The sequence below is a fragment of the Melanaphis sacchari genome, unplaced genomic scaffold (assembly GCF_002803265.2).
Source record: "Melanaphis sacchari strain LSU unplaced genomic scaffold, SCAv2.0 Contig221_pilon_pilon, whole genome shotgun sequence".
Lineage (NCBI taxonomy): Eukaryota > Metazoa > Arthropoda > Insecta > Hemiptera > Aphididae > Melanaphis > Melanaphis sacchari.
The window spans coordinates 1,325,169-1,352,836 of NW_020271098.1; the positions used below are offsets into that span (position 1 = coordinate 1,325,169).

Genomic DNA, 27,668 nt, shown 5'->3' on the forward strand with positions numbered 1-27,668 from the left:
ACGTCATACAAGGACAAACTACCGATCATCTTGGTCCATGCTCATCCAAAAACTGAAGATAACCACCATCAGCTGCGACTCTGGCTCCCATCATCTGGTTTCGCAGTCTCCTTGTTATCCATCATGTCAAATGACCTGAATCGACTTCGGCTGCTGGAAAGTGTATTCAATAGAGTGACAGAGTTTGCCCGGACTGTGCACAGCATACTGCCCACCATCAGAGAGTGTGTTGAACTGCATGATAGACTATTAGACTCTATCGGTCGTATTCTGTCTCTGTTGCGGCTCATACGTGACGGTCTTGTTGGACAAACATCCAGTTTAACAAATGGACGATCGAAGGGCTGACACATAAGTGATACTAGTCAATATGACTATTCCTAACAGCTCGATACCATTACCTAGGTACATTTTTTTTTTTCTGTAATGGACTTCATAGTATTATATGTTATCTTTATTTTTTAATTAGTTATTTCTGAAGTATCAACATTCTCCGAGTACAGTTTCTCCTTAAGTTTCTCTATCAGACAATATTGAAAAAAATTTGTGGATGCCTTATTGCTTTAAGATTATGAAAACTAATTTTGATTTAACCATTGTACATTGTTAAAATATGTATTACAGAATATTTTTCTATTAAAATGTCATTTATAGGGTTTATTAGGTACTATTATTTATGGTGTTAAATTTACAATCTCAAATCAAAAGCCACATATCTAGGAGTAGATTAAAATGTATATGGGAATATACAGCATATTTTTATTACAATATTTATAAAGAAATGTGTGTATGTGAAAAAAATATTAATAAGTGTACAGTGAATGGTAAGCAATGGGTTTATCATTTAAATATTTACATTTTTGCTAATAATTTGTTGCTTGAGATCTGATGGGTAAGCTGAATGAGTGATTTTCTACCACTGTAAGGAACATTTTTTATGAAACATTTTAGAAAAATATAACTGTATTCAAAAAATTTACCAATACATCCTTACGTACAATATTCAATCTAAAACCTTATACTTTCATTCAAATTTCTTTTTTAATTGCATGAAAAATTACAATCATATACTTTTATTTAATATGTTGTTTAAGTATGATTTCCTTCATTCCTTGTATGATTCTTGTGATAACAGTATCATTGTATAAATTACATGTACAAAATATAATTATGGATGCCCACAAATCTGTTTATATAACATTTTAGGACATTTTTATTTTTTAATATTGTTTATTTAAGGATTAAAAATAAAAATAATTATTGACACTCTTAAAATCTTTTTATAACAAATAAAATGTTGAATAGGTACTTTATTAGGTATTAAAAAAATGAATAAGTAATTGCAGTTATTTATACTTTATAAATATTTGATATATAGAATAAAAAAACAATAGAATTAAGAATTATCTAAAATTTGAATAAAATGAGCATTTTTTGGAAACATATAGTCAGTAAATCTAAATAATTTAGGACTTAAGATTGCCCTAATTATTTAAATTACAAGTCTAATGTATAATAAAATTAATTTTTGGATCATCTTTATTCTAAATCTTCATTTTGTAATTTTGTTAATATAATTTGTTCCTAACTTTCATATTAGTTGAATATTTGCTCATATTTTTTTTCTAAATTTTACAGTCAAACGATGCTGTTTTGTGGTATTTTAAAAAATGCAGTATACAGTTAAAAATTAATCTAATCGTTACTTTTACTGGGTCAAAAAAAAAAAAAAGAAATGGTTAATCTAGTGTGCTAAATAAATGAAGATGTTCCTACAGCTGACTTTAATCATCTCAAAGAAATAATAAGTTGTTTAAACATAGGTTGAAACATTTTCCCATTTTGGTAAAGGTACCTACAACAATTTTAATATATATTAATTTTATAAAAACAATTTTTTAATTTTTATAGTTTGATTCTTTAAATGAGATACCTAGTTTCTAAAAACTAATTTTTAAGTATTTTAAATTTGCAAACAATTTTAATAAGTACTGATGTTATTTTTTTACAGATGCAATATTAAAAACTTCTTAAATAATGCATGTCAAATGTGCAGTCAATATTGTCAGAAGTGGTTTACAGTTGTTATATTTTTTATAAACATTTTAATTTTAAGTACCTATTGTTAAAAAATAAAATGGAGACTGGTAATATTTAATTGGACAAATTAATTTATAGTTTACAGTATTATTATTTTTTTTTCTAAAGTTAAAATAACTGTTTATGTTTTAAGTCGTTAATTGATTATATAATAATATATATTTCATAATGTATTAAAGTTTGTTACAATTTAAAATATTTTAAAATTGTATATTTATTCTAATCTTTACATTTTAAAGGTTTAAATGGTCATAGTTTATTAATTTTATTTTTAAAGTTAAACAAATTTAGTCATTACTCATTACTATAGACCAAAAATAACTGTTTACTATATATGTATATTGTATAGTCTGTTGAGGACTATTCTTAGGGTCTTGGGGTTGTGGATGGGAAGCATGGCCCTGACACTAAGCTTCATACTTTTTATTTAGATTTAGACCTACTGTACAAAAAAAAAAAAAAAATAAGAAAATAGGTTTTGAAATTTTACTATTTCTTTGAAATGAAGTAGTGATATACATAAAATATTACAACTTATAATTAGATATTATGTGTCAAATATGGTAAGACATGATATTAGGATGAAATAATACTTTTAGAAAACCCTAGAGCTTTTGCTTTTCTTTTTTTTATACACTTCTTATAGTCATAATTTGCTATTTGAAGATATAGTCCATTCCAGTTGCTATAAATTTGTGCAATTTATTGAATATGTTTCTTTTCTGATTCTTACAAAAATGGACAATTCTTTTAAAATTTATTAATCTTAAATAAATTAATATAAATAAGTAAAAAATGAGTATTTTAAAGACATTTTTAAAAAGGAATTTATGATAAATTTTTTAATTATTTTCATATTGGCCTTGTAATTTTGAAGGTTAATCCTGTATTATAATACCTACTTTATTCCAAATAAATTTGACAAAAATGTTGCAAATCAGGATGAAAACGCGTTGTGGTTTACGCATGACAGTCACTGCAGCCAGTCGTTTGATAGTTGCGCAAATTTCACTGGACTTATTTTGAGTATAGACTATAGCATAATATTGTATTAATCATTGTCATTATTAAACAACTGATGATTAATTATTGCAAATCATAATTTATAATCTATAAATTATTATTTTTCAGTAGGTATAAATAAGGAAAAAAAAATTAAAATCACAAGTTATAATATTAAAAGGTTAACATCAATAACATCTAAAAAAAAAATAAATAACAATATTAGGTACATCATAATTTTATAGAAAATGAAAGTATTTGTATATTATTTTAAATAAAATTTCAATTAAGACATTATACATGTACAATAAAAATGTATTATAATATGAGTAGTCTAACACTTACACACTTATATAAGTGAGACATTTAATACATTAAAAACTGATACTTACACTAAATATATTATAGTTAATTTCTGTTTTTACATTTAAATGTTAAATTTTCCATTTGAGTTAATTTTTTTTTTGATTAAAATCTAAATATTGAAAAAATCAAATTAAATACTAGCATTAAATGCATTAAGCAGCAGTAGTTATTGATTGTGTATCGCTTGTTGTCGGAGGTTTTTCATTAATACCCAAGCATGGGACGCGTTTTGAAAGTTCTAATCTAAACGACAAATTCAAGATAATTTATTTAAAAAAAAAAAAAAAAAGAATTAAATAATTATTAAAAAATACATAAATGAAATGCTTAATTATAGGCAATATTGTAATTACTGAAAATTAACCAATTTAAAAAAATAATCTGTAATTTTTAATAGGTAATAGGTGTCAATTATTGTTGGTATTATAATTTTAGATTATGGTTTGTAGTCATGTTTCTAATTTTATAAATTTTTAATGATACAGCCAATACGTATGAAAAAATACCAATTGATGATGACCGCTGAAAGTTTTTAAATGGCGATTTGAAAATATTTTGTAACACAAAAATTCTTGCCAGTCCCTCTAATAGAATTTATGTTAAAGTATCCAAACGGCAAATGATAATATCAAACTTAATGAATTTCAATAACATTTAACAATGGCAGGATTATACAAAGACAGGATTTGAGCGAGGAGAGTATTCAATTCATTGACACTACTTAAATTTTTTTTTTAGAAATTATTTATTTATTTAGGAAGACGTGTTTGTGTTTATACACATGGGAGATCTGAGGTATTCACGATTACAACTTTTAGATAACCAAAATTATTATTTTTTAAACAATAAAAAAATTAGTTTTTTTTTAGTTATATAGTTCTGGTTGAAGTAGGTAAGTTGAGCGCTTGAATTAGGTTGACGATTGTTGAGATTATGCCAGCATATCACCAATGAATAGTCAAAATTATCAAGGGAATTAACTTCCTATATTGTATAAACTAAAACATCACGGTAAAAACAAACATTTATGATAATTTACTGGTAAGGGTAGAAGGGTGATTTAAAAATGTCGAGTGTTTATTAAACAATCAATAAGTTCGTTATATAAATTCTACAGTTCAAAGCTTAGTTGACGAGGGAGGGGTTGTGGATTAATAATTCACTGTTGAATTACATCTTACTCCAATCAATAAGAGTACACTACAATTTGATGATATAACTAAATAAATAATATAAAATGGTTAATAATTATTTAATTACTGTAAAATCAGTGGTTTTCATTATTCGCTTAAAAAATAAATAAAATAATAATAATAACATATACTAGTAATTTGTTATAAATTTGATAAAACTCATAACTATTAGATATATATTAATATATAAAATAATATTAATTATTATAATGCTTGTCAATATTATTATGATTTGTATTGATTTACCTGTATTTAGGATGACTGATAGCGTATACATAAGGGTCGAAACAAGCCACAGTCTTGGCAAACACCGCTGGTAGCATTGACGCGATAGGTGTTAGTAAAGATCTTAAAACAAAAAGTTGTTACTGATACAAATTTCAAGGAGAAACTGTAATGATTTGAGACACTTCTAGTTATGTAAAAAAAAAGACTTAATTTGAACTTTCTTGCTTTTTCAAAGGAAATGATCGAAGAAAACTTATACGCAAAGAAAAAATTGTTTAATTAGGTAGGTACCTATATATTTTTTTTTAATAATATTTATTTGTACCTAAAGATGAACCAAAATCATAAATTAAAACTAAACTTTGTTCTTTGGAAACCTTATAAAATGTATTTTTCAAACTATAGGAATTGGGCCCTTGTTATTTATATATAATTTTTTTTTATTTCTAACGAACTTAATACAGGTAATCCTGATGAAAAAAAAAAAACGAAAATATTAATATAAACGTTTCAGGGATATTAAAATGAATGGCCTATTTTATTTAAAAATAATAATTTTATCTATCATAGAACAAATTTTGTCAATGTAGTTTATCAGAAGTCCGATTTAAAATGTTTAGTATATTAGTGTATTAAATAAGTAGGTATAAAAATTCTTACTGATCTCCAAAAGCGCCAATCATAGCAACTACCGCGTATGGTGTCCAAGCAGCTACAAACAAGAAACAAATCGTAATTGCGGCTTTTGCAATTCTAACTTCCGCTGATTGAGCATTTGCATCTTGATTACTTCGCAAAGATTCAACATTCATCTTTTTAGCCTAAACAATGTATAAAAAAGGTGTTTTAAAATTAAATTAAATTTTTCAATAATAATAATAATAATCCAAATTAAATTGAGAACTCGTTCTGCTGTATACTAGGTGTCGAGTGTACTTCATCATGGATTTTAAACAGGAACGGTCTATTAGCCTATATAATTTATTAAGCATATTTTATTAAACATTTGTAATGCTATTATCAGAGTTGAAATTTATAGAATTTAAAATTGCATAAATATGCGCTTAAATATAGATAAATAATATGGGCTAAAAATATGCAATAAAAGTAATAACATATGTTAAATAAAATGGAAATTTTATAGAGTATACAATGCTTTCAATACTTGTTCGATAATAATCGGTAATCGCAGTCTATATCGATACAAAAAAAATCTTAACAAAATCAACAGATAACCAGTTTAATCACGTCGCATCAATGTATTCGTGTATTTGGTCCGTATAGGTACCTAATTAATCTGTAATCTATGTATTTAATTTGATTATTTTATTGACAATAATCTCAAGACATGTTTACTGAAATATAATTTCATAAAATATGACCAATTTTGATTAAAAAATAGGTAAAAATGTAAAACGTCTTAAAATGTCTAAAAATATTGCAAAATATGCAAAAATATGCAAAATTAAATGTTTAATTTAAATTCTCTGTATTATAAAACACATTTTTAGCTTACTCTGCTATTTTTTAAGCATCTCATACAAAATATGCAAATTTTATAAAATTCTAATCATGGCTATTATGGTTCCTAATACAGTAGGTTGAATATATTTTTACTGAAGATAGAGGATCTATGTTTTATCGTTAAATTAATTACTATAGAAGTATATATTTGTATAATAAATTATTATTGTTATTCACTTCTGAGCCAATTCCGACTAATTATAAAAGGGTGTGAATAGGTTCATGGTATAAATAGGTATTACCTTAAAATTAATTTGTTTGTTGAAAATTTCATGTTATGTTAAGTAAAACATTTTATATTACAGGTACATAAGTTTGAAGACTCCACAAATATGCTTGATTTTCGACAAAAATAACTAAACATTTTTATTTTTCGTTTAATTACTAAACTTCAAATGCTTTTAAGAAAAATTCCACCCATGTATTTACGATATTTTTAATTTTCTGTAAGAAAAATATATGTTGCAGGATCGTATATTAAATTTAAAAGTTTTTTGAATGAATCAAAAAATGTCAAAAGCCTTTAAATAGTTTATAATTAATCTAAATATTTGAAAACCTTATTTGTACTTAATGGAAAATTATAATTTGAGTGATAGCAGTACCATGTTTTAAATAAAATAACGAAAACCGTTATACGTTAGAATATCTGAAGTTGTTAACATTTTAACTTCAATCGGCCATAAAAATTTATAGGACAAAACTTTATTTTTAAAGTTTCTGATGTAATAAAATGTATAAGGAATCATGTAATACATTTTTAAATTTTAGGTAATAAAATTAAAAATTGTATGAATGTTTTTTTGATGTTTATGAAACAATTTGCATATTTTTATGATATTAATGAATTTTGTAAAACTTAAACATTTTATATATTTATAAAAAAAAAAAAATGTGATTATGTTTTTCAGATTTTTTTTGTGGTATATAAACAATTGAGGAAATCTATTAAATCTAAAAATTTGAAATATATTTATATATATTAGATTTAAATTTGGACTTGAATTACTTGTTCACGAAGTGCTTTTTCATGGTTGAACACATGGCAGACTATTTGTGAATAAAAGTATATTATAAAAGACATCGGGATTACGTAACAAATCACAAACATGGTTCCAACAAAAGCTTTAGTCTCCTCGGTAGGCGTTAAGTAGTCAAAAGAACAACTTGTCAAAAAACCCTCTGAAAAAATAAATTATTATTACATAATTTACTAACTTCAAATAAAGAATAAATTAAAAAAATTAATTAATTATTAGTATACGTTATGTCGTTATAATAGGTATCTCTACAATTGTTTATATTGTCATACATACTTAATTTAAGTACATCAATAGTTTTTATAGATATGTAAAAGTAATTGTTTGTTTGTAAGTATTAATTAATGATAGATTTATTAAATAGTTAAAATAAATAAATACATAAATTTAAAAATACTAGGTTATGCCAGATATTAGAAAATATTATATTTTATTATTACTCCTATTAATAATATTTTCAGTTATTACACTTTTTGTTAATTAAAAAAAGTATTTTGGATATGATATTTAGTATAGTTAGTATTGTGACTTTATCTTAATTAAACATAAGTTTTGTACAAAGAGAGAGGATCTGTGAAAAAAAATCTAACCTATGTATATAAACAGTGTTTCACGGTGAACAGACAATTGAAATAACTTTTGGTCTATTAAACATTTTTAATTTTTTTTTTTAAATTTTGTATGTAAAATTAAGAAATTAATTCATTTTTTGCTTGATACTTAAAAAAAATCAAAATAACCTTTTTGTTGATATAATTTTTAAACATGTTTAAAAAAAAAAAAAGAAGAAAAATGTTCCAGCCGCTTATTTTCTACGATTTTTGAAGTTTGCACAATTTTATAATATTTCAAATAGATTTTCTAGATTACGATAATCGCTGTAACACTGATAAACAAGAAGTAAATTTAAATTTAAGCAAAATTTAAAAATTGTTTAAAAATTATTGAGTCAACCTCAGTAAAAGTTTTTAATACTAAAATTTTTCTAAAAATTGGATTTACAAAATGGTTATCTTGATTTTTTTAAATATCAAACAGAAAATTTTTTAATTTTTTAATTTTGCATACAAAATGTTAAAAATATTTTAAATATAGCGCAGACCACAATCGATAATTAAAAAAAAAGTTGAAAATGATGAATAGAACAAAAGTTATTGCAATTGTCAATTCATCGTGAAACACCATGTATATGTATAAAAATTACCATTTTAAGACATTTATAATGCTCTAAAAAAAGGTCATCAGCAGAGTTCGAATTTAAACGATATAAAAGCAATATGTATACGACAATATTATCATTATATGTACAAAACAGTTGGTAGATCAAAAACAAAGTTAAATATTGTAACTGTAACTATTTATTGTGCCATAATTATTTAGAATACTATTTATTTGAATTTGTTTGATAACGTCCAGAATTTATTAGTCCATTTTATAGGATTTATTCAAATGTTTATATCATGGAGCTGTATAAAAAGTTCTTCAGTTTTTCTGGGAGCCAAAAATTGTAGTTGTAATATTTTTATGCTATTCATAAGAACGTTATTGCTTGAATTTAGTTGTTAGGTTTCAAATAATTTTGACTTTCTTACAGAACATGTTATCAAAAATAAAAAAACTTAATTAACTATACTCACTTATAATTATTTTCATATAGGTTCTATAAAAAACTAAATTTAATCTGAATTCCGAGTAGGTAATAATTGTTATTTGTAACATTTATTTGAAAAAATACTTTATTTTTATATATTTTTGTTAACTTACCTGGTACAAATCGATTCCACTTTTCAGTTAAAGGAAATAAGCACCACGGTAAAACATAAGTCCAAATACATATGATCAATATTAATGCTTTGCCATAAGTCATACGACCTTCAAATGGTTTTGCAATTGTACTGAAAAATAATGATTCAATGTAAATATATTTGCAATCACTTATGAAAACGTTATAGGTATGTATATTATATTGCATATATATATTACAGACATTATAAAATAATGTATTTTACAAAAAGTATTATACAAAAATTATTTTTTTTTGTATTTGTAGTTCAAATTGCTTGGGCAATGTATAGATTATTCGGTATTCCATACTGTCTATAACATAAACATAATTAAATCATAATATAACGGCATACCTATTTATATAGTGTAAATTTATAAATTTAAGGATTTCTTGAAAATCCATAACTGGTGCAGTTGTTTACAAATTTACATTTTAGATATCATAGAACTTACGTGTACTAATAACCTTATGAAATCTTCATTTCTAATATAGTGCTACTTATAAGTTATAATATTATATACTATATAAGTAGATAAAACAAAAATAACAGTTAAAGTTGTTATATGTATTGTATAGTTGGACAGTTGGTGTCGAGTGTACTTCTTAATTGAGTAGAATAAATCACTGTTCACGATGAAAATAAATTTTCAGCGAAGACAATCTGTCAGCCGATAGAAATTTATATTTTGCAAAAAACAGATGGCATATACTTATTATATAATTACTAACACACTATTATTTAATAGGTATGTTGAAAGTTGTTAGTCAATCACAACGTTCCATAGAACGGTGTAAATGCAAGGCCGTGGTATATATAGTCTTAAAATTAATCAAAATATTCTAAAAAGTCATTGTGTATGCTAAATAATAACGAGAAGTTTTTTTTGATTTTGAGTAATACAACTAAAATCCGTATTTTTTGGTTTAAATATCTAATTTTGTAAAAATTTGATCTTTAATATCTGTAAAAATATGTTGGTATTAGTATGTTTTATTAGGATTTTTATGGTTTTTTTTTATAAAGTTTATAAGGAAAATTATATTAAATTGCCTAGCTTTTGTTATTAATATTTAGAATATTTTTACATTTTTAACTATAAAATAATTTACATATTTTCGTAATTTTAATAAATTTGTAATCAATAAACTTTAAACCGCTTATAAAAAAAAAATTGTGACTCGTAAGGAGATATTTTAAGGAACTTTGTACTCAATTGTCAAGCTTTCTTTATTCACAAACAAAATTTTCATTAAAAAAAAAAATCAAAAAAAAATCTGAAAATATCTATAAATAGCAAAGAAGTATAAAAAAAACCCTTGAAAATTATATCGAGTCTAGATATTGCTTATGTCAATATTTAGTGAAAATTTAAGTGTTTATAATTATTCATTTTTGAATGCCATTAAAAAAAATCTAAATATATTTTGTCAAAAAATTAGTTTTCCGTAAAAATTACCGTTTTTCTCTATTTTTGTTGTTTTTCTTTAGTTATTTAAAAAATTAGTGAGAAATTTTTTTTCTTTGACTCCTCTTTCTCACTGAAATATTTACTAGATCCAAAAATTCAAGTATCTCTTAGAAACCACGTTCGAAGTTTAAGACTAAGGCATTTTTACATTTTTTAATTATTATGATATCAGACAAAAAAAGTAAAGGTACATAATTATTGTAAAACTAATATCAGTCCGCTCAGTCCGCTCAGAATCTAAAATTGAAAAACTCTGTCTTTGCTTTACACATACTTAATATAATTAAAGATTAGTAACATAATTATTACAACTTACTTTTGTTTGGAATTTTTTATTTTTTATCTAATTTTGTATTATTATCCAGTGCCTATCATTAGTGATATACTTATATATATATTAAATAAATAAACTTTCCTTGATAGGTGTTGTAGTTAACATAACTTCCCTAATCCTAACATAACTCAGCTTAATTGTTTTATCTAACTTTTTTTTTACTGTATAAATCTAAAAATCCAGTTTATTAAATTAATAATAGTTATAATACAATGAATTAAATGTTTATACCTATATCTGTCATAAGCAATCGCAGCGTTTGTGGCTCCTGCTCCAATGCCACTGATAGATCCGCACAATGCAAATATCTGACATTGTAAATGGCCTGGATATTTATGATCTATTGAATCATAGATGAGGATTGGTAGTACTAATACCATGGAAAAATCACAGAGCGCCAAATTGAGGACAAACAAATTGGAAGGTGTTCGTAATGGTTTTGATCTAAAATAAAAATACCTCTATTTTATTACACGATTACACGAAAAATATTAAAAATTATAGTCTATATTTCTATAATCAATTAAAAAAAAATTTTAATCTAAAAATTATGACCTATGTTATTCAGTTATTGCTTGTTCTGTAAATGCTTAGAACATAAACAGGCAATACGATTAGAAATTATTGTTTATTATGTACAATATATTATACATTGTATGAGTTATTATATATATACACTATATATTATTAGAAATGTTCAAAGAATATATTTTTCGACACATCTATTAAAACTATTGAATTTAAATACTACAGATAAATATTTTTCTATTTTTTTTTTTTTTTTTGAAAATAACTAATGACATTATACGATTACATCAATGATTATAATTCATAATGTTTAATAATGACTATTTTATTAGAGTGACGTTTAAGTCATATACAATATAGTATAATATTATGATCTAATGGATGACGTTATTACGAGTACCATACGGTTACACTAGAAGACTAAAATATGATAATCAAATATTTAGTATGTCTTTTAATATATATTATAATGGGTTAGAAAAGACCAAAATCATAACCAATAATAAATCAAATAAATTTGTTATAAATATTTGATATTTTTTTGTTTTTAATACTCCTAAAATAAAATAGTAAAATAATTAATGTACAATTTCCAAAATATCTTAAATATTAATCTGAACACATTTATTAATGAAAATGATTGTTATTTAAAAAAAAAATCATTTAAATGTGTTTCTTTATTATCTGTATATTTTCAATAAATCAAAAGGTATTTTACTTACATTAAAGTCAGTACATTTAAAATTTAAACAAGTAGTTAAATAAACATTACTAAATAATATTTTAAAATTATGTTACATATAATAGTGAACTTTAACTATAATTATATTAATATTAATATTAATTTTAATCTTTAATAATTAATTTTACTATATTTTAAAAATATGTTGATTTTTAATTCCATATTTTATATTATTATTATACTTACGTATTATGTTCAATCGAGTATATTATATGGATCTACATGTTATTAATATAATACTTATACTTACACACAAAATATCCATAACACCAGACCATTTCCAATTACACCAAGACAAAATAAAATTGTATAAGCGAATGCCAAAATATAATGGTAGAGCGCTCTAACTTCTGGGTACGACAACCAATGTTCTGGTATATGAGTAAGATCTTCAGGAGTAAGATTCCAACCCATTAATTGAAGTTCATCTTCATTTTCCATGAAACTAGAACTAATCAAAAGTCAAAACATTCCTAGTATTATAAACTTTATAAAATATCGTGTTTTTGCATTAAAACTATGATATTTAATAATTTTGTATCGTACCCTAGTTGTGACAAAGGTCTCAATACACTTCGGTTGAAATCCATTATTAACGTTTGTTAGTGTTAGTCTAAAACACTAGTCACTACTACGACTGAAACAAACGCAATTATTAAGCCGATCTGGGTTTATATAAATAATATGCATCACAGGGACAACATGGATTATATAATTGTAGCCTATCAACTGATAATCCTCACTAACTTACAAGGGATGTTGTTATTATTTTTTAAATTTATCCTCGTCAACATACAACTTTATTCTGTTATTTACACAATGATTAAATTATAATACGTTTTATAATTAGATTCAAAATGTGTTTAAGTTTGTATAATCAAAGTAAAAAATATATTTACATGACTTAATGATTTGTGTATAAAAAATTCACGTCGTTCAAACTTGGAAAAATATATTTTATCTAAATATCTAGTAGTAGTATTATAAAGTATGATTATTCAAATTAATTTATTGGCAAAAGTTAAAATAGTAGAAAATTACATTATTTGAACTTTAAAAAGTAATTTATTTTAAATTCTCAGTTAATATATTGGATTTACATTGATGTTTTATGTCTTTTTTTGGATAGTGAAAGTGATCTGAACATTTTTATATTGCTGTATTTATTAATGGGAAATTTCAGTTGATAGGTACCTAGTTAAAAAATACATATATATATATTTATTAAAAATTATACTAAAAAAATATTACTGATAACTATAAAACATTTTAAAGAGATATAAATGTTATTTTATCAAAAATGCATGACATTTAGAGTTTAGGTTTGTGGACAGAAATATTTTGTACTAATTGTACTATTAAAAATGCATGATATATTTTCGGCGAATCCTGGAGTATAATAAAATAAAAAAAAGGCAATTTAAACCAAGACCGGATTAATGGGTTGTGAGAGAGCATGGTTCTTAGGTCTATCTATTTCTACAAAATATTTTTTAATGGTCTCGAAAGAAATTTCAAAAAATAAAATAAAATATGTTTATACTACAAGAAATTATACTAAATGATAAATAATACTTAATAAAACGAGTGCAAATGGAAGTAATGAACAATGTAGTTTAATGTGATGTGTGTATACTAGTTTATCTTATAATTATTTGATTATATAGTAAAACCTCAATTATCTGTCACTCTCTCATAGTCTCATCCATCAACTTCTGTTTATGTCACCCTGTACCCGCTGTCAAAATGGCACCGTGAATTCTAATTAGAATATTGCACGTTTATGTTATGGGTATACCGTGTAATTAAATTTATTGATTGATATGAGAAACAAGAAGAAGCCGATTTGAAGCATAAAGCTATTAAGAAAAATAAAAACTTATCTTTGAAGAAAGTCCTGGATTCAAATAAACAAACTAAAATGACTAATTTTTTCAAATAATTATATTTTATTATCATGCTGCTCAATAATGCGTAAATATAATATTTAAATTAATATAAGATAATCATAAATATAAACATTTTTTTTTCTTTTATCCATCACTCTCTTATAGTCCCGTTATAGACGGTTAATCGAGGTTTTACACTACATAACATGTTATTTGTTATTGATGTATTATATCGATTAATGTACATATTATTAATATTATTAACATATAATTGAATTTGTAATTATAATATTAGATTTTTTGATAAAGTCAAGATATGTAACAATTAGTGTCTAATGCTTGAAAAAGAGTTTGTTACTGCCGCGTGGTTGTACCGTAAAAAGTAGTAATCAAAAATAGAGTGGAGAGTAAAGGGTTGAAGTTTGATAGTTGACAGGAGCCTACTAAGTGTTTGGTATTCTGGGACTCAACGGATCTATAATTCGGGTTTGATTTTAATAGGAGTAGGTAAGTATTATAAGTAGATACTAATATATCATCTGTTTTTTAGTTTCAATCCATAAACTCACAATATTATTCGGTCACCTAAAAATTATATCATTGTAAAACCATTAACTTTCTAGATCCGCTAAAAATGCTCTTTGAGTGATATTTTATATAAACTAAAAAGTTAAAAAAAAAAAAAACATTGAATGTATAGTGAAAGTGCTAAGGTTGCAAAAATAAATGCAAGATATGCCATGTATTAACATGTTAGTGTAATAATTCTCCAACATTAATTCGATGTTAGATATTGTAAGTCTTCGTGATACAACAGATTTAAAAATAGCTATGTAATCATGGCATGCTTTTGGTAAGAGGGAGTGTGGTAGTATGTATATATAATACAAACACTGACAATAATTATTCATTATTAAACTCAAACGTATCAGTGTATTATATTTAAATTTACTTCATTTTAATATCATACTGTAGTTTTTAGTTTATAAAATGGTATATTTTATTTGTATTATCCACGGATTGGATAGAATATTATAAGGTAAGATATAAATATAAATATAATATATTTACGTATGTTTTTAACTACTATATTCTGTATAGTAAAAGTTTAGTGGTGCTCGACGAACGGCCTACACACTATATGTAGCCCATGTAGGTATTTTATGTAGTCAGTCTCAATTTTTTAAAAAAAAAAAACCTTTCAAAAAAAAAAAGCAAAATACAATAATTGTTTTATTAATTTTTTTAAGATTTTATGTATTCCAAAAATACAATAATAATAATAATAATAATAATAGTAATAAAATAAAAAAATAAAAATGTTTTAAACTTATTTTTAATATGAAATTTGAGCTTGTGTTTTATTTACTAACAATAAAAAATATAGTTGGAATTCAGTAGTTTCAATATTTAAAATTGAATGAAAGTGTTTTATTGAAAATACGTAATAGATTAGGAACCTTTTAAATAGATAGACAATTTTTCTTAATATTTTAATTCACATGTCATTTGATAAAAAATTTTTTTAAACCGAAACAAAAGTAATTTATTAATCAGTTTTTACTAATAATTCGGTATTCATTATTATATTTGAGATTTTTGTTGTTAAACATTTTCAAATGGAAATTTTACGATTTAATATCGATATCACCCATGTATTTAAAAGAACGTATTGATCAAACTAATTTTACTAATTTGAATTTAAATTCGTTATTTTCCAATAGATAATAAAAGATTAAAAGAAAAACAAATCTTATATGTACCTACGTCATGTTTATTGTATAGTATTTACTATTTTTTTTTATAGTGTATTTAATAGTGTATTTATTGTGTATAGCAAAAATTATATTATTAGATTAAAATTGAGATTGAGATTATTCGTATTTTTATATTTGATGGCACGTTCAAAGATGATTGTTTACAATCATGACAGCTGAGGAAAAAAAGGTTGGAAATCATAATGTATGTATTATATACAATAGTCAATCGACTGTTCTGATCAATTAGAAATGTTAAAAGAATTTTTTGAAATAGTTTGATATTTTATTTAAAAGCATAAATATTATTATACGAAATTTGTTTATATACGGTGTTTACTTTGGAAAACCAAAACATATGTTTGATTTTTAAGTATGTATATGTATTACTAAGGAGTTTTTCGCTAAGGAGTTAAGGTATCACAACGCCCCCACTCCTTTCAAAATGTTTATCTTATGAAATTTATTTCTACAAAATGCACCTCTCCACAAGTATGAATCTATTAATAATAAGTATTATAGTGAGTTCTATCTAATGGAATCACTGGTTTATTGGGATAAAAAAGAAAAAACCTGAATCAAATTTTATGTTACTAAAAAGTTAAATTGATTTATTGTTAGAATCACTAAGAATCGAATGCAAACGAATCGTCAGGATTTTTTTTTTTTAAGAGGTACGTAGTCTAAATAATACATAAATATATGTAGGAATAATTTTTCAAATTACATGAAAATACAAGTAATAAATAAATTTTTTTGTTTGAAAAATCCTTTTGCATTTACAAATTCATTGAAAATGCAACTGTGGGATTTAGAAAAAAAACCTTAACGTTTACAATTGGTCTTTAAAAAATAAGTTATTCGTTGGTAATCATGAAAAATAAAATATTATTTTCATTACCATTCAATTTTTTTAAATGTTTTTTCTTTTTTTGCACCCTCTTGCATCCCCCTCGAGGCCCCTATGAATGAATAATTGAATTAGAATTATAAATGATTTTATTATCAATTTTCTGGCTATTCGAACTGATTTAAGTCATAAAAACAAATTTTATTTTTGAACTTATTAGTGTATCATAATTCATAATAAGTCGTATAGTTAACGTTAAGTTATTGTTAAACGTTACGTCGTTCAATTTGTTTTAATTCGTGTTCATACATTTTTCTTAAATGTCAGAAAAACGAAGATTTATCAATTAAAGAAAAAAAATTATACGTTTAGAAGTTAAAAACGTTCACAAATATAAACCGTATCAAGTCTAAAAGTTTCCCAGATTTATATTTATATTCTTTCCTTATTTTAAATCTAATTTTATTTTTATTTTTAGTACCTGTGTGTATTATTGGATAAAGATAAAAATGTTTTATGGAATCAATCAGTTGACTTATGTCTTATACCAATATAATTACATTAAACGAAACTCATAACAGTCATAACAAATAATTTATGAAAAATAAATAATTATTAGCACAACTCCTTCTAAAAAAAATCATTATTGAATTATTTGGTACATTAAACTTATTTTCAAAGAATTTTTAACCATTTGTGAAATAAAAAAAAAATTAAAAAATTGAAGTACCTATATGTTTATGTCGTTTATTTCTAGGTATTAGTTTATAAAAAACCCAAACTGAACATTCTATAAACAATAAACCATAAGTTATTTAATTCAAAATTCAAAAATTTTAAATTAAATATTAATTTTTTAAATAAACGAGTGTATTAACATCCACGCTATACTACTACCTACAGATAACATAGCAAATTTAATTTACTCCGTCATTTTTAATATAACATTAAGTTAATGCATATTAATAAAGTGGAAATATTATCCAAGACTTCAAGTTTAAATCTTTATTCGATATTTTTGATACAAGTTACAACCGTTTTAAAATTTTCATAATTTGCTTCAAAATTAAAATTTCAAAAAAAGCCTGTATGAAAAATATTTTACAGGATATTACATTTGGAATATTATCTTTAAATTTAATAATAAATTAAAATTCATTTATTTATCCCATTTATTAAATTTTATTTCATTGTAAATTATACTTCCAAAAATATTCGACAAGATATGAGAGTTTTCGGATGATTTATGTTATTATTTATATACCACGATAAGAATTTCAATATATTCATATTAATTTATAAAAAATTTAATCTATTTAAGCCAGTTTACGGTTCGTTAGTATTGACTAATAAATTAATAACAAATAGTGCATACTAGCATACTGCATAGTAGTGATATTTTATCAAATCACATTATAAAACATGCGATTTGTTTTAAACAAAGTATTTAGTTCATTCTACATATTACTACTATTACTATTTAAAAAATTCATGATTAAATAACTAATAACAATTTTAAATACAAGATAAATTAAGCTTTAAAGTTAAAAAAATATATTGTGACAAATAGTCTTACTCAAAATAGTTTTTTTATGCAATGATTTGTCATTGAACTCAATTTTAGCACATCCATTACAATGACCTAACTCTACTTGACATTGATTGAGAGTAAGTTTTCTAATTTTTTTTTAATTGATTTTTCAATAACTTATAATTATAACAATAAATATTATATGTTATTTATTTTAATTTATTAAATTATTATTCTGAAAGAGTATTATTTTTATTTTTATGTTTTATTTATTACTAAAAAAATATTATTAAAAAAAAAAAAAAAAAAAAAAAACAGAAAATAATGAGCAAAGGATTCTATTAATAGGCATTTAATTGGAGTAGATACCTAGTTTGATACGTTTTATAAATAAGACAATTTATATTAAAATTTATTATAATGTGTATGAATCATTTTCATCAAATTTATTTTGCTTGGTTAAATAATTTAAAATTTATATAATAATTATATATAAATATATTATATTATGTTATTTCCTAATTTTCAAAATACATTTTTGTAAGTATAGTCGTGTATAATTTTACAATTCAGAATTCCCTTTATTAAAATAGTACCATTGGTTATAAATACTTTTTATAACCAATGCAATTACCTAATTTGTTTTATTATTAACTTAACAATTATATTTTATTTAGAGTTTTTTACACATTTGGTATGGAACAGGTACACTAAAAATAATTTCTTACGTTTTTATTCTGCAATTAATCTAAAGTAAGTTGGTAAATTAAACATTACATATTAGTATTAAATAAATAGAAAATGTATATTCTTTGGAGTAGACAGTTAAATAAAATGTTTGGTTCATGGTTATATTTTATTTTACAAGACATACGTTTAGTATTGATCTATTATTGAGTTTTTATTAATTCGTAATTAAAAACCTATTATAATATTAGGTAGGTATATATTAAGCAGTTGTAGTTGTTGTGGATTGGGTCTCGGATGCTGTTTGTGGTGGCTTTTCATTAATTCCAAGACATGGAACACGTTTTGATAATTCCAACCTAAACAAAAATAAATCTTATAAATAAAATTTTACAAAATACTTATGTACCTTAATTGATTAAATATATTTCTACACTCATAAAATATAATATTGTTTGTAATATATTATATAACGTGTGATATAACGTGTGGAGAACGATGAAACGGATTGTTATGAAGTTATCCTATCATTTCGGTTGAATTAATTAAAAGTAGTGCAAATAAAATTATTAAAAAATTAATCTTGATTTATGTGAAAAAAACAAAAATCAATTTTTACGTTTGAGATATTGACTTTGTGGAGCTCAAAACTTTGACAGATTTATTCTGAACCGAAAATAAAATTTAGTTAATAAAAAATAAAAATAAATTATAAATCAAAATTATAATTTTTTTGGTAAGATCAATTCCAAAAAAATATTTCAAATCCAGTATGGAACAGACTTTAATTTTGGTGGACAGATAAATTTGAAAATGATAATTGTCATAATTTAAGCATTCTAATGATTTCTGTTGTTAATTATTTATTATGAATGATCTTTTACTTAAATAATATAGTAAATAATTATGTACATCATTTATCATATAATAATTATTATAAAAAATGTTATAACATTATGTTGTTTAATTTTTTTTTATTTATTATTTCGTTTAAAGGGCAATTTTAAATGTATAATACTTTAATCTGTTACATTTTAAATTTATCGTTCCGAAATATGATTTAAAATTATTTGTAATTGATTTGTAAAATTTTGAAATGAATTAGAGATATATTTTACCGTAGTGGGCAAGAGAAAAACTTACTTTGTGATCATATAAAGTGGTTTGTATTTAAAAAACCTATATCATGTAATAATATATAGTATATACATATATTATATTTATATTCAATAATTGTTCGTATGTATTTTTTTTTTTTATTTAGGAAAAAGGCTGCAGTTCTTATCACAGAGTGTTCAACATAAAAATGTATCTCATATTTTGATTAAAATTTTCAACAATTTCAACTCATGTATGACTCTGATTTTAAATCTATTCCTCTAAAAATTAATATTTCATTATCAGTAATAATTGAACCAAAAATATTCAAATCCCTTTACAAAAATTAAAAGGTACTATGAAAAGCTATATGTGGATTTGGAAATTCAATAATATAATGAAATACATATTAATTTTCATCCAGTAGTTAAGTAATAACTAATAATTAATTACGAGTTGGAGATGGTAGTTATCGATGTTATAACTTATAAATTTCATAGAAAATATATTAATGATAAATGTTAAAATATTATTACATAACGTTTAACCAAAAAAAAAAAAATTTAAAACAATTTTAAGATTGAATAAAATAATTTTTATATTATTACACTCAACTGAATTATTATAATTTATAAGATTTAAATTATTTTTACATAAAAATACGCACCATTTAATTATAAATCAAAATAGGTATATCTATACATTTAATTTAGTAATAATTTTTTTCTCCGTGTATGTATTATAAAACTGGTGATCATAAATTGTTACTTATATCACAAATAATTAAAATAAGTTCACCTGTATCTTGGATGACTTATTGCATATACATAAGGATCGAAACAAGCCACAGTTTTGCAAAATATCGCTGGAATCATTGTTATACCAGGTGTCAGCAATGATCTTGAAGTATAAAAAATGATACTGATTAGTATATGTTACAACAAATTAAATAATATCATGTAATTTTTTGGAGATCATATATTCACATGCATTATATCATTTAATATTAAAATTATGTTTACATTAAAAATTAAATTATTGAATAAATAATTTAATATACAGAAAATATTTAAAAACCATTAAAAGTTTAAAAACCCTTACCGATCTCCAAAAGCACCAATCATGGCAACCACGGCGTACGGTGTCCAAGAAGCTATAAAAAGGCAACATATTGTGATAGCTGCTTTTGCAATCCTTACTTCTGCCGATTGAGCGTTTGCATCTTGATTACTTCGCAATGATTCTACGTTCATTTTTTTAGCCTAAAAGATATCCGAGATGAATAAATTAACTTAAATGTAGTATAAATTAGTTTTCAAACATTTCAATAGACGTCTATGTATTACTTAAGAGACAATGCTAATTCAAAAATAACTGCGTTATACATAATGAAATTAAAATTACTCAATGTCGCTCTAGTTACTAGCTATGTGTAATAGTGTAAGTATTTTATAATCAACGATTGTCATGCTATTAAAAATAATCATGTCATAAAAGTTTAAAATAATATACAATATCATCTACACTTTCAAAACTCATTTTATAATTATTATTTTACAAAAATGTATTAAATAAGCAGTAGATACGTGGTGAACATAATCGCTAAGAAATAGGTATTTGTCCGTAGCTTATAACATGACAATTTAGAGAGGATGTTTTTAGCAGGGGTCAGCAATTAAATTCTATGGGGGATCAAATAATTTGAAAAAAAGTTTTCGGGAGCCAGAAAAAACTTATACAGTTAAATTTAAAAAAAAAAATTAAAATACGAGTAAAAATAGCTATAACTTAATTTATACTTGTTATTTTGAATAAAATACTACAAAGGTTTATTATTATTTAAGTTTGTTAAGTAATGCAACAAGTATAAAAAAAACTCAACTACCATTAAATTTTAATTAACCTGTTCACGAAGTGCTTTCTCGTGATTAAAGACATGGCTAACGATTTGCGAGTAGAAAAATATGACTAATGAAACAGGTATTACATAACAAATAACAAACATAATTCCAATGAAAGCTCTGGTTTCGTCTGTTGGAGATAAATAGTCGATGGTACAACTTGTCAAATATCCCTCTGAAATAAAAAATACAATATTGATAATCGTTAATTTCAACAAGTTAAACAAAATTAATTTCTAAATAAATATGGCAGAAGTAGTATAATATTAATATAAAGTGTCTACCGCGCGTATTCATATTAATATATTAATGTAAGTACTTATACAAGAACTATACAAGTGAGGATGTAATGGTCAGAATTCAGATCCCTTCCCATAATTTTCTTTTTTTATGAAATTTTAGAAAATTATGATTTTTTTGAAAAAACTTGAAAATATAATACTTTTGTTCATATTTATAAAAAAATATAGTAGGTAATTTTATATGTATTTGACATGTATTATAAAAATAAATACCTACACACATATACAGCGGCAGTTTACAGATTTGATATAGAACAACTTATTATATGTATATTTTATAATTTTATAGTAAGTAGTTACATGTAGGTCATAATAAATTAATATATTTATACGCAAGATGTAGTAATAGATCTAATCGCCTATCTCATCATTACTTATTAAGTCGGGTTACTTTTTTAGTATGATATTTCTATCAATTTTAAAGAAGTAAATTGGCAAAAAAATAAAAAAATTAACTTTATGATTTAATTACTTTAGGAAACAATTTTGAAATAAAGTGAATTAAATGTCAAATATATATTACATTAAATACGTTTTATAATAATCCACGGGTCATTTGCTTAACTTGTACCTACTTACAAAACGTTATAGTTTAAAAACATGGGTGTATGTATTAAGGGGCTTCATTAGAGTTTCATCTAAAGCTATTTTTTTATATACTATAAGCTTCTTTTTTTTAGATCATTATAAATACATCAAAACGATTATTTTTTGTACATAATTTAGATGTTTTTCTACTGATCCCTCCCTTCCTTACAAAAATTATGTATACGCCACTATGTAAACTACCAACCTACTATTTAATTATAATCAGAGCAGTATAAATTATGTATACATACATATTTATAGTCTAGTAACTCCCCATGGTTCTTGGGTAATTATTGTGAAAAACTATAATATGAGAAATCGGCTAAATTTCAATAACAAATAGTGCACGATATAGGTACGAGGTACTCATTAAACTGATCTTAAGTACTCATGATTAGAATTTAATTTTATTATCTTTTTTATAAATTTTATATTATTTAAATGGATTATAGTCTATTGGTACGTGAAAACGCTTAGATTTTAGAATATATACTTTTAGATAAGTACCTATAAATACTATTATAAAATAAATGGCTTCAACATTTCCAACAAAGTTAAAAGTTTATAACTAATATTATTGTTTTTATCTTTAATTTATTATGTTAGTAATGTGTACAATTTAATTGTTAAAATATATTTTAATTCTATGTTTTTTTCTTCTTAAAATAAATTATTTTTATTTTTACCTTTAATACCTACGAAACATTTTTTAAACAATATTATAATATATACATAAACTTATAATAAGGATTAATGACTAACCTGGTACAAACCGATTCCATTTTTCGGTTAGAGGTAAAAGGCCCCATGGCAAAGTATAAGCCCAAATACATATGATTAAAAATAATGCTCTACTATAAGTCATACGTCCATCGAATGGTTTTGCTATCGTACTAAAAAATAAAGTGTTACATTTTAAACATATTTTCAAACCAAAGTTTACTTTGATAAAAAAGAAGATACTTAAAAAATAAATTTAAAAAAAATAAACCAAAATTGAACGTAAACAAAATTTAAAAGTTTAAATGTAATACATGTTATCAATTAATATAGGTATTGTTATTATTAATAATTAAAAATTACAATAACTTAGAATTTAGATAGAATTAGGAACGAATATATATTAAATAGGTAGTAGGTATGGTATAGGTACCTACACTATTAGTTTATAATATAGTTATGTGTATACTAATCATAAGTAAATGGTAAAGGTAGGTACTAATAAGTAATAGGTATAGCATATGTACTCATATTGTTAACGAGGTGCAAATGATTTAATAAATAGTTACTTATACCAAGAATTATAATATCGACATATACTCAATAACAATAATAACGTGTATAAATAAGAGATGACTGCTAAATAGAAATAATTGAAAATGGTCAAGGAAGAAGTTAGAAGAAACCAGGTAGGTATTTATTACTTATTAATTAATATAGATACCTAAATCTGTCATATGCAATTGCAGCATTCGTAGCACTCGCGCCGAGACCACTAAAAGCTCCAGCCACACCAAATAATTGGCAAAGGAAATGGCCTTGATAACCACGATTTATAGAACTATATATGAAAATTGGTGCTTTTGCCATCATCACAAAATCACACAATGCCAAATTAATAACGAATATATTGGACGGCGTTCGTAATGGCTTTGCTCTGAAATAAAGTATTTGATTATAACTTTATGTATTTGTATCTGTAAAATATTTACCAGTGTCAATCAAGTATGGGGAGGCATTCCCTTTATTCAAGCCACTTATTTCATGTATTTTATTTATAAGTATAAATTGTAAATATTTACTTTCTTAAAAAAACTTTTTGTATAGGTACTGATGTCTGATGCCAAATTAATAACACATTTATAATCCATTTTAAATGAAATTAATGATTTAACAATCAAACATCTATTTTTATTTATTCTTTATAATAATAATCACAGATAAACCATAATAGTTTAAATAAGGTACTACTTTAATGATAAAAAGATCATTATTTTTGAAAAGTGCTTAAAATAGTATATGCAATTCTGATACATTGGAATTTATACAATATTTTAAAATTTTTTACAAATAAATATTTTTTTTATTTTATCCCATAAATAGGCATAACTATATAAAACGTATACTTTCTTTTGATAAATGTTAGTAGGTAAAGTATTAAGTATCTAATATTATATTGTTTTTATTCTTTATCAAAATATTTTTAATGAATTTCTATTACCTAAAATGTTTATAATATTTTATGATTTAAATAATAAAAAAATAAGAATTCTACCATTATATCGACTGTTAACATAACATTAAATTTATAATTAAAAAATAAAAATTATTTGGATACTTTTATTTTATTTTTATTTTTCACGTGTTACTTAAGTATATATTTTTTTATATTTATTTTATGCTGTTAATTATTGACCTGTTACATTTAATTTAAGTTCATCATATATTTTAAAAAATTAGGCTTCTATCCAAGTTAATGAATTGATAATGTTATTATTAATAATAATAAACTTTATATTAAAAGAATCCACAATTTAATAGGGAATAATATTAGTTATTATGTACAATTTATTATGTTAAATATTTAATAGGTATTTTGTTAAAAATAAATACCGATAATAAAATAATAATTTATAAAATATATTAACACTTGTAATGTAAACTTGCTATGATATTTATATTAAAATATAGGTATACATATAAGGTAGTACTTACATACAGAATATCCATATGACCAAACCATTTCCAAATAATGCGATAAATGTAAAAAGTGTATACATAAATGCTAAATAGTAATGTTGCAACGGACTGGGTTCTTGGTATTTTAACCAATGTTCTGGGATGTGAATAAGATCTTCAGCTGGAAGGTTCCAACCCAACAAGTGAGTTTCTCCTACTTCGTTTTCCATCAAACTAGAATTCGTATAAAATCATTCCTTTATATATTTCATTTTTATTGTGCCTATTTAATCGTCAACACAAACGATGAGGAAAAGATAATGTAGAATTTTAGACGTTGTCCATTTATTATTTGTACGTAATACATATTTCTATTCGGAAAAAAATAAATTTAAATAATGAAAAAGGGAAAAGCATGATAAAATATATCGATTGGAAATCACGTGTATTTTCTGAGGCATTATTATATAATATAATTGTAACACAGCCGCGCTCAGCTCAAGATTAAAATGATTAAAACAAAAATTTCCTCAACAAGTATACTCGACTTCAAGGGGTTTTATCTATTTTTTTTTCATTTATATTTTAGCCTACCCCATTTGTGGCAGAGGTCTTGATACGGTACGATTGAAGTCCATTATTAGAGTTGGTGACATTATGACGGTTATGTGTGGATTGACTGTGAACGCGATCCGGAGTCCGGACAACTAAAATACTACCTAGATACTATATACTGTACACGTCCGGAACAGACAGTATTTTTAAGCCGTAGTTTATATTTATACATGCAAGTAAAGGCTGTGGGGAGGTGTATAGAGTAGGGTACACATGCCGTGGATTGCAATGGCAATGCGGATTAAACGTAGTCGTCGTAGCCTATCAAATGATTAATCCCCGGCTAATAATTTTTTTTTTACTTATAAGGTTATAATATCTAAAGTTTTTTTTTCAGATAGATAGTTTAATAATGAAATTAAATCGCATAAAATGAATACAAGTAAAGACTGTTTGTAATATAGTAGTGTGTATAACTATACTTACATTATATTATTTGAACATCTGTATATATAGGTATACTTTAAATTTGAAATTAATACTGTACACAGGTTAATTTTTTTTAAAGTGAATGGTTTCATTTTTAAATATTTATAATAAGTACCTATACAGTATACATTATACTCTTAATCACTTATTATATTTAGTTAAGTACTTGATATTTTTCACAACCTTCATATGTGTTATAATAATACTACCTATGTAAGTAAAACTGTTAATCGACTTTCGATTTTTAAATATTAATCTGAATACAATTTTATTTGTTTCTATCTATACACACCTATCAATAAAAAATATGACGAATATGTCATATAATATGTCATTCAGAGGCATATAACTCATAATACTCGTAGTATAGGTAAGTTTTATTTAAACTGAAAAAATTCTACAGAGTGATTCTTTTAAGAGTAAACATTCACTTTCCGTTTAAAAAATTAATCATTATAAAAAAATATATTTTACATAATTTTAAAACTTTACAAAATAAATTAAATAATAATAATAGAAAATACTATTAAATATATTTTGAGCAGAGCGATAAATGGAGCTAGGTTAAAATTTGGGTTCGTTTTAAAAGCGGTAAGTTGAGTACCGGGTATAAAATGGTAGTAGGTAAGTTGGGTCCCGGCTATAAATCGTTGGCGCAATTAGGTCTAAAATATTAAAAACTTAAAACTTTAATATTTTATATTTATATAATTTACTTTTGAATAATTGTTGTTACAATAATAAGTCATATTGCATACAGTGTGGTACACTGCCTGGACACCAATTAATTCTACGCATGATGTTAATGTGTGTATAGACAGGTATATTGTAAAATTTGACGTACTTTATTATTTAGTTTATTAACATTTTTAAAATTATTTATACCATATATTGTAAAATTTGACGTACTAATATATTACTTAGCGTATTGACATTTTTTTCCCGGTACACAATTTTTTAATCATTTATACCATATATTATTTATTGAGAACATAATATTATAATAACCACATACATTTTAATTTATATA

At 23.6% G+C, this 27,668-nt stretch overlaps 2 protein-coding genes across 2 annotated transcripts; both read right to left on the bottom strand.

The window, feature by feature from the left end:
• Positions 1–3,550: 3,550 nt before the first annotated feature.
• LOC112594204 (opsin, ultraviolet-sensitive-like) lies at positions 3,551–12,950 on the bottom strand. Its single transcript, XM_025338872.1, has 8 exons — positions 12,859–12,950; positions 12,563–12,763; positions 11,274–11,486; positions 9,218–9,348; positions 7,423–7,595; positions 5,550–5,710; positions 4,908–5,009; positions 3,551–3,711 (listed from the first exon to the last, which is right to left on the bottom strand). Exons 1-8 carry the CDS (start codon positions 12,900–12,902, stop codon positions 3,621–3,623), a joined length of 1,116 nt encoding a protein of 371 aa, XP_025194657.1. The 5' UTR covers positions 12,903–12,950; the 3' UTR covers positions 3,551–3,620.
• A 6,100-nt stretch (positions 12,951–19,050) lies between these two features.
• LOC112594226 (opsin, ultraviolet-sensitive-like) lies at positions 19,051–26,461 on the bottom strand. Its single transcript, XM_025338909.1, has 8 exons — positions 26,189–26,461; positions 25,631–25,828; positions 24,360–24,572; positions 23,678–23,808; positions 22,028–22,200; positions 21,226–21,386; positions 20,923–21,024; positions 19,051–19,385 (listed from the first exon to the last, which is right to left on the bottom strand). Exons 1-8 carry the CDS (start codon positions 26,248–26,250, stop codon positions 19,289–19,291), a joined length of 1,137 nt encoding a protein of 378 aa, XP_025194694.1. The 5' UTR covers positions 26,251–26,461; the 3' UTR covers positions 19,051–19,288.
• Between the last annotated feature and the right edge of the window lie 1,207 nt (positions 26,462–27,668).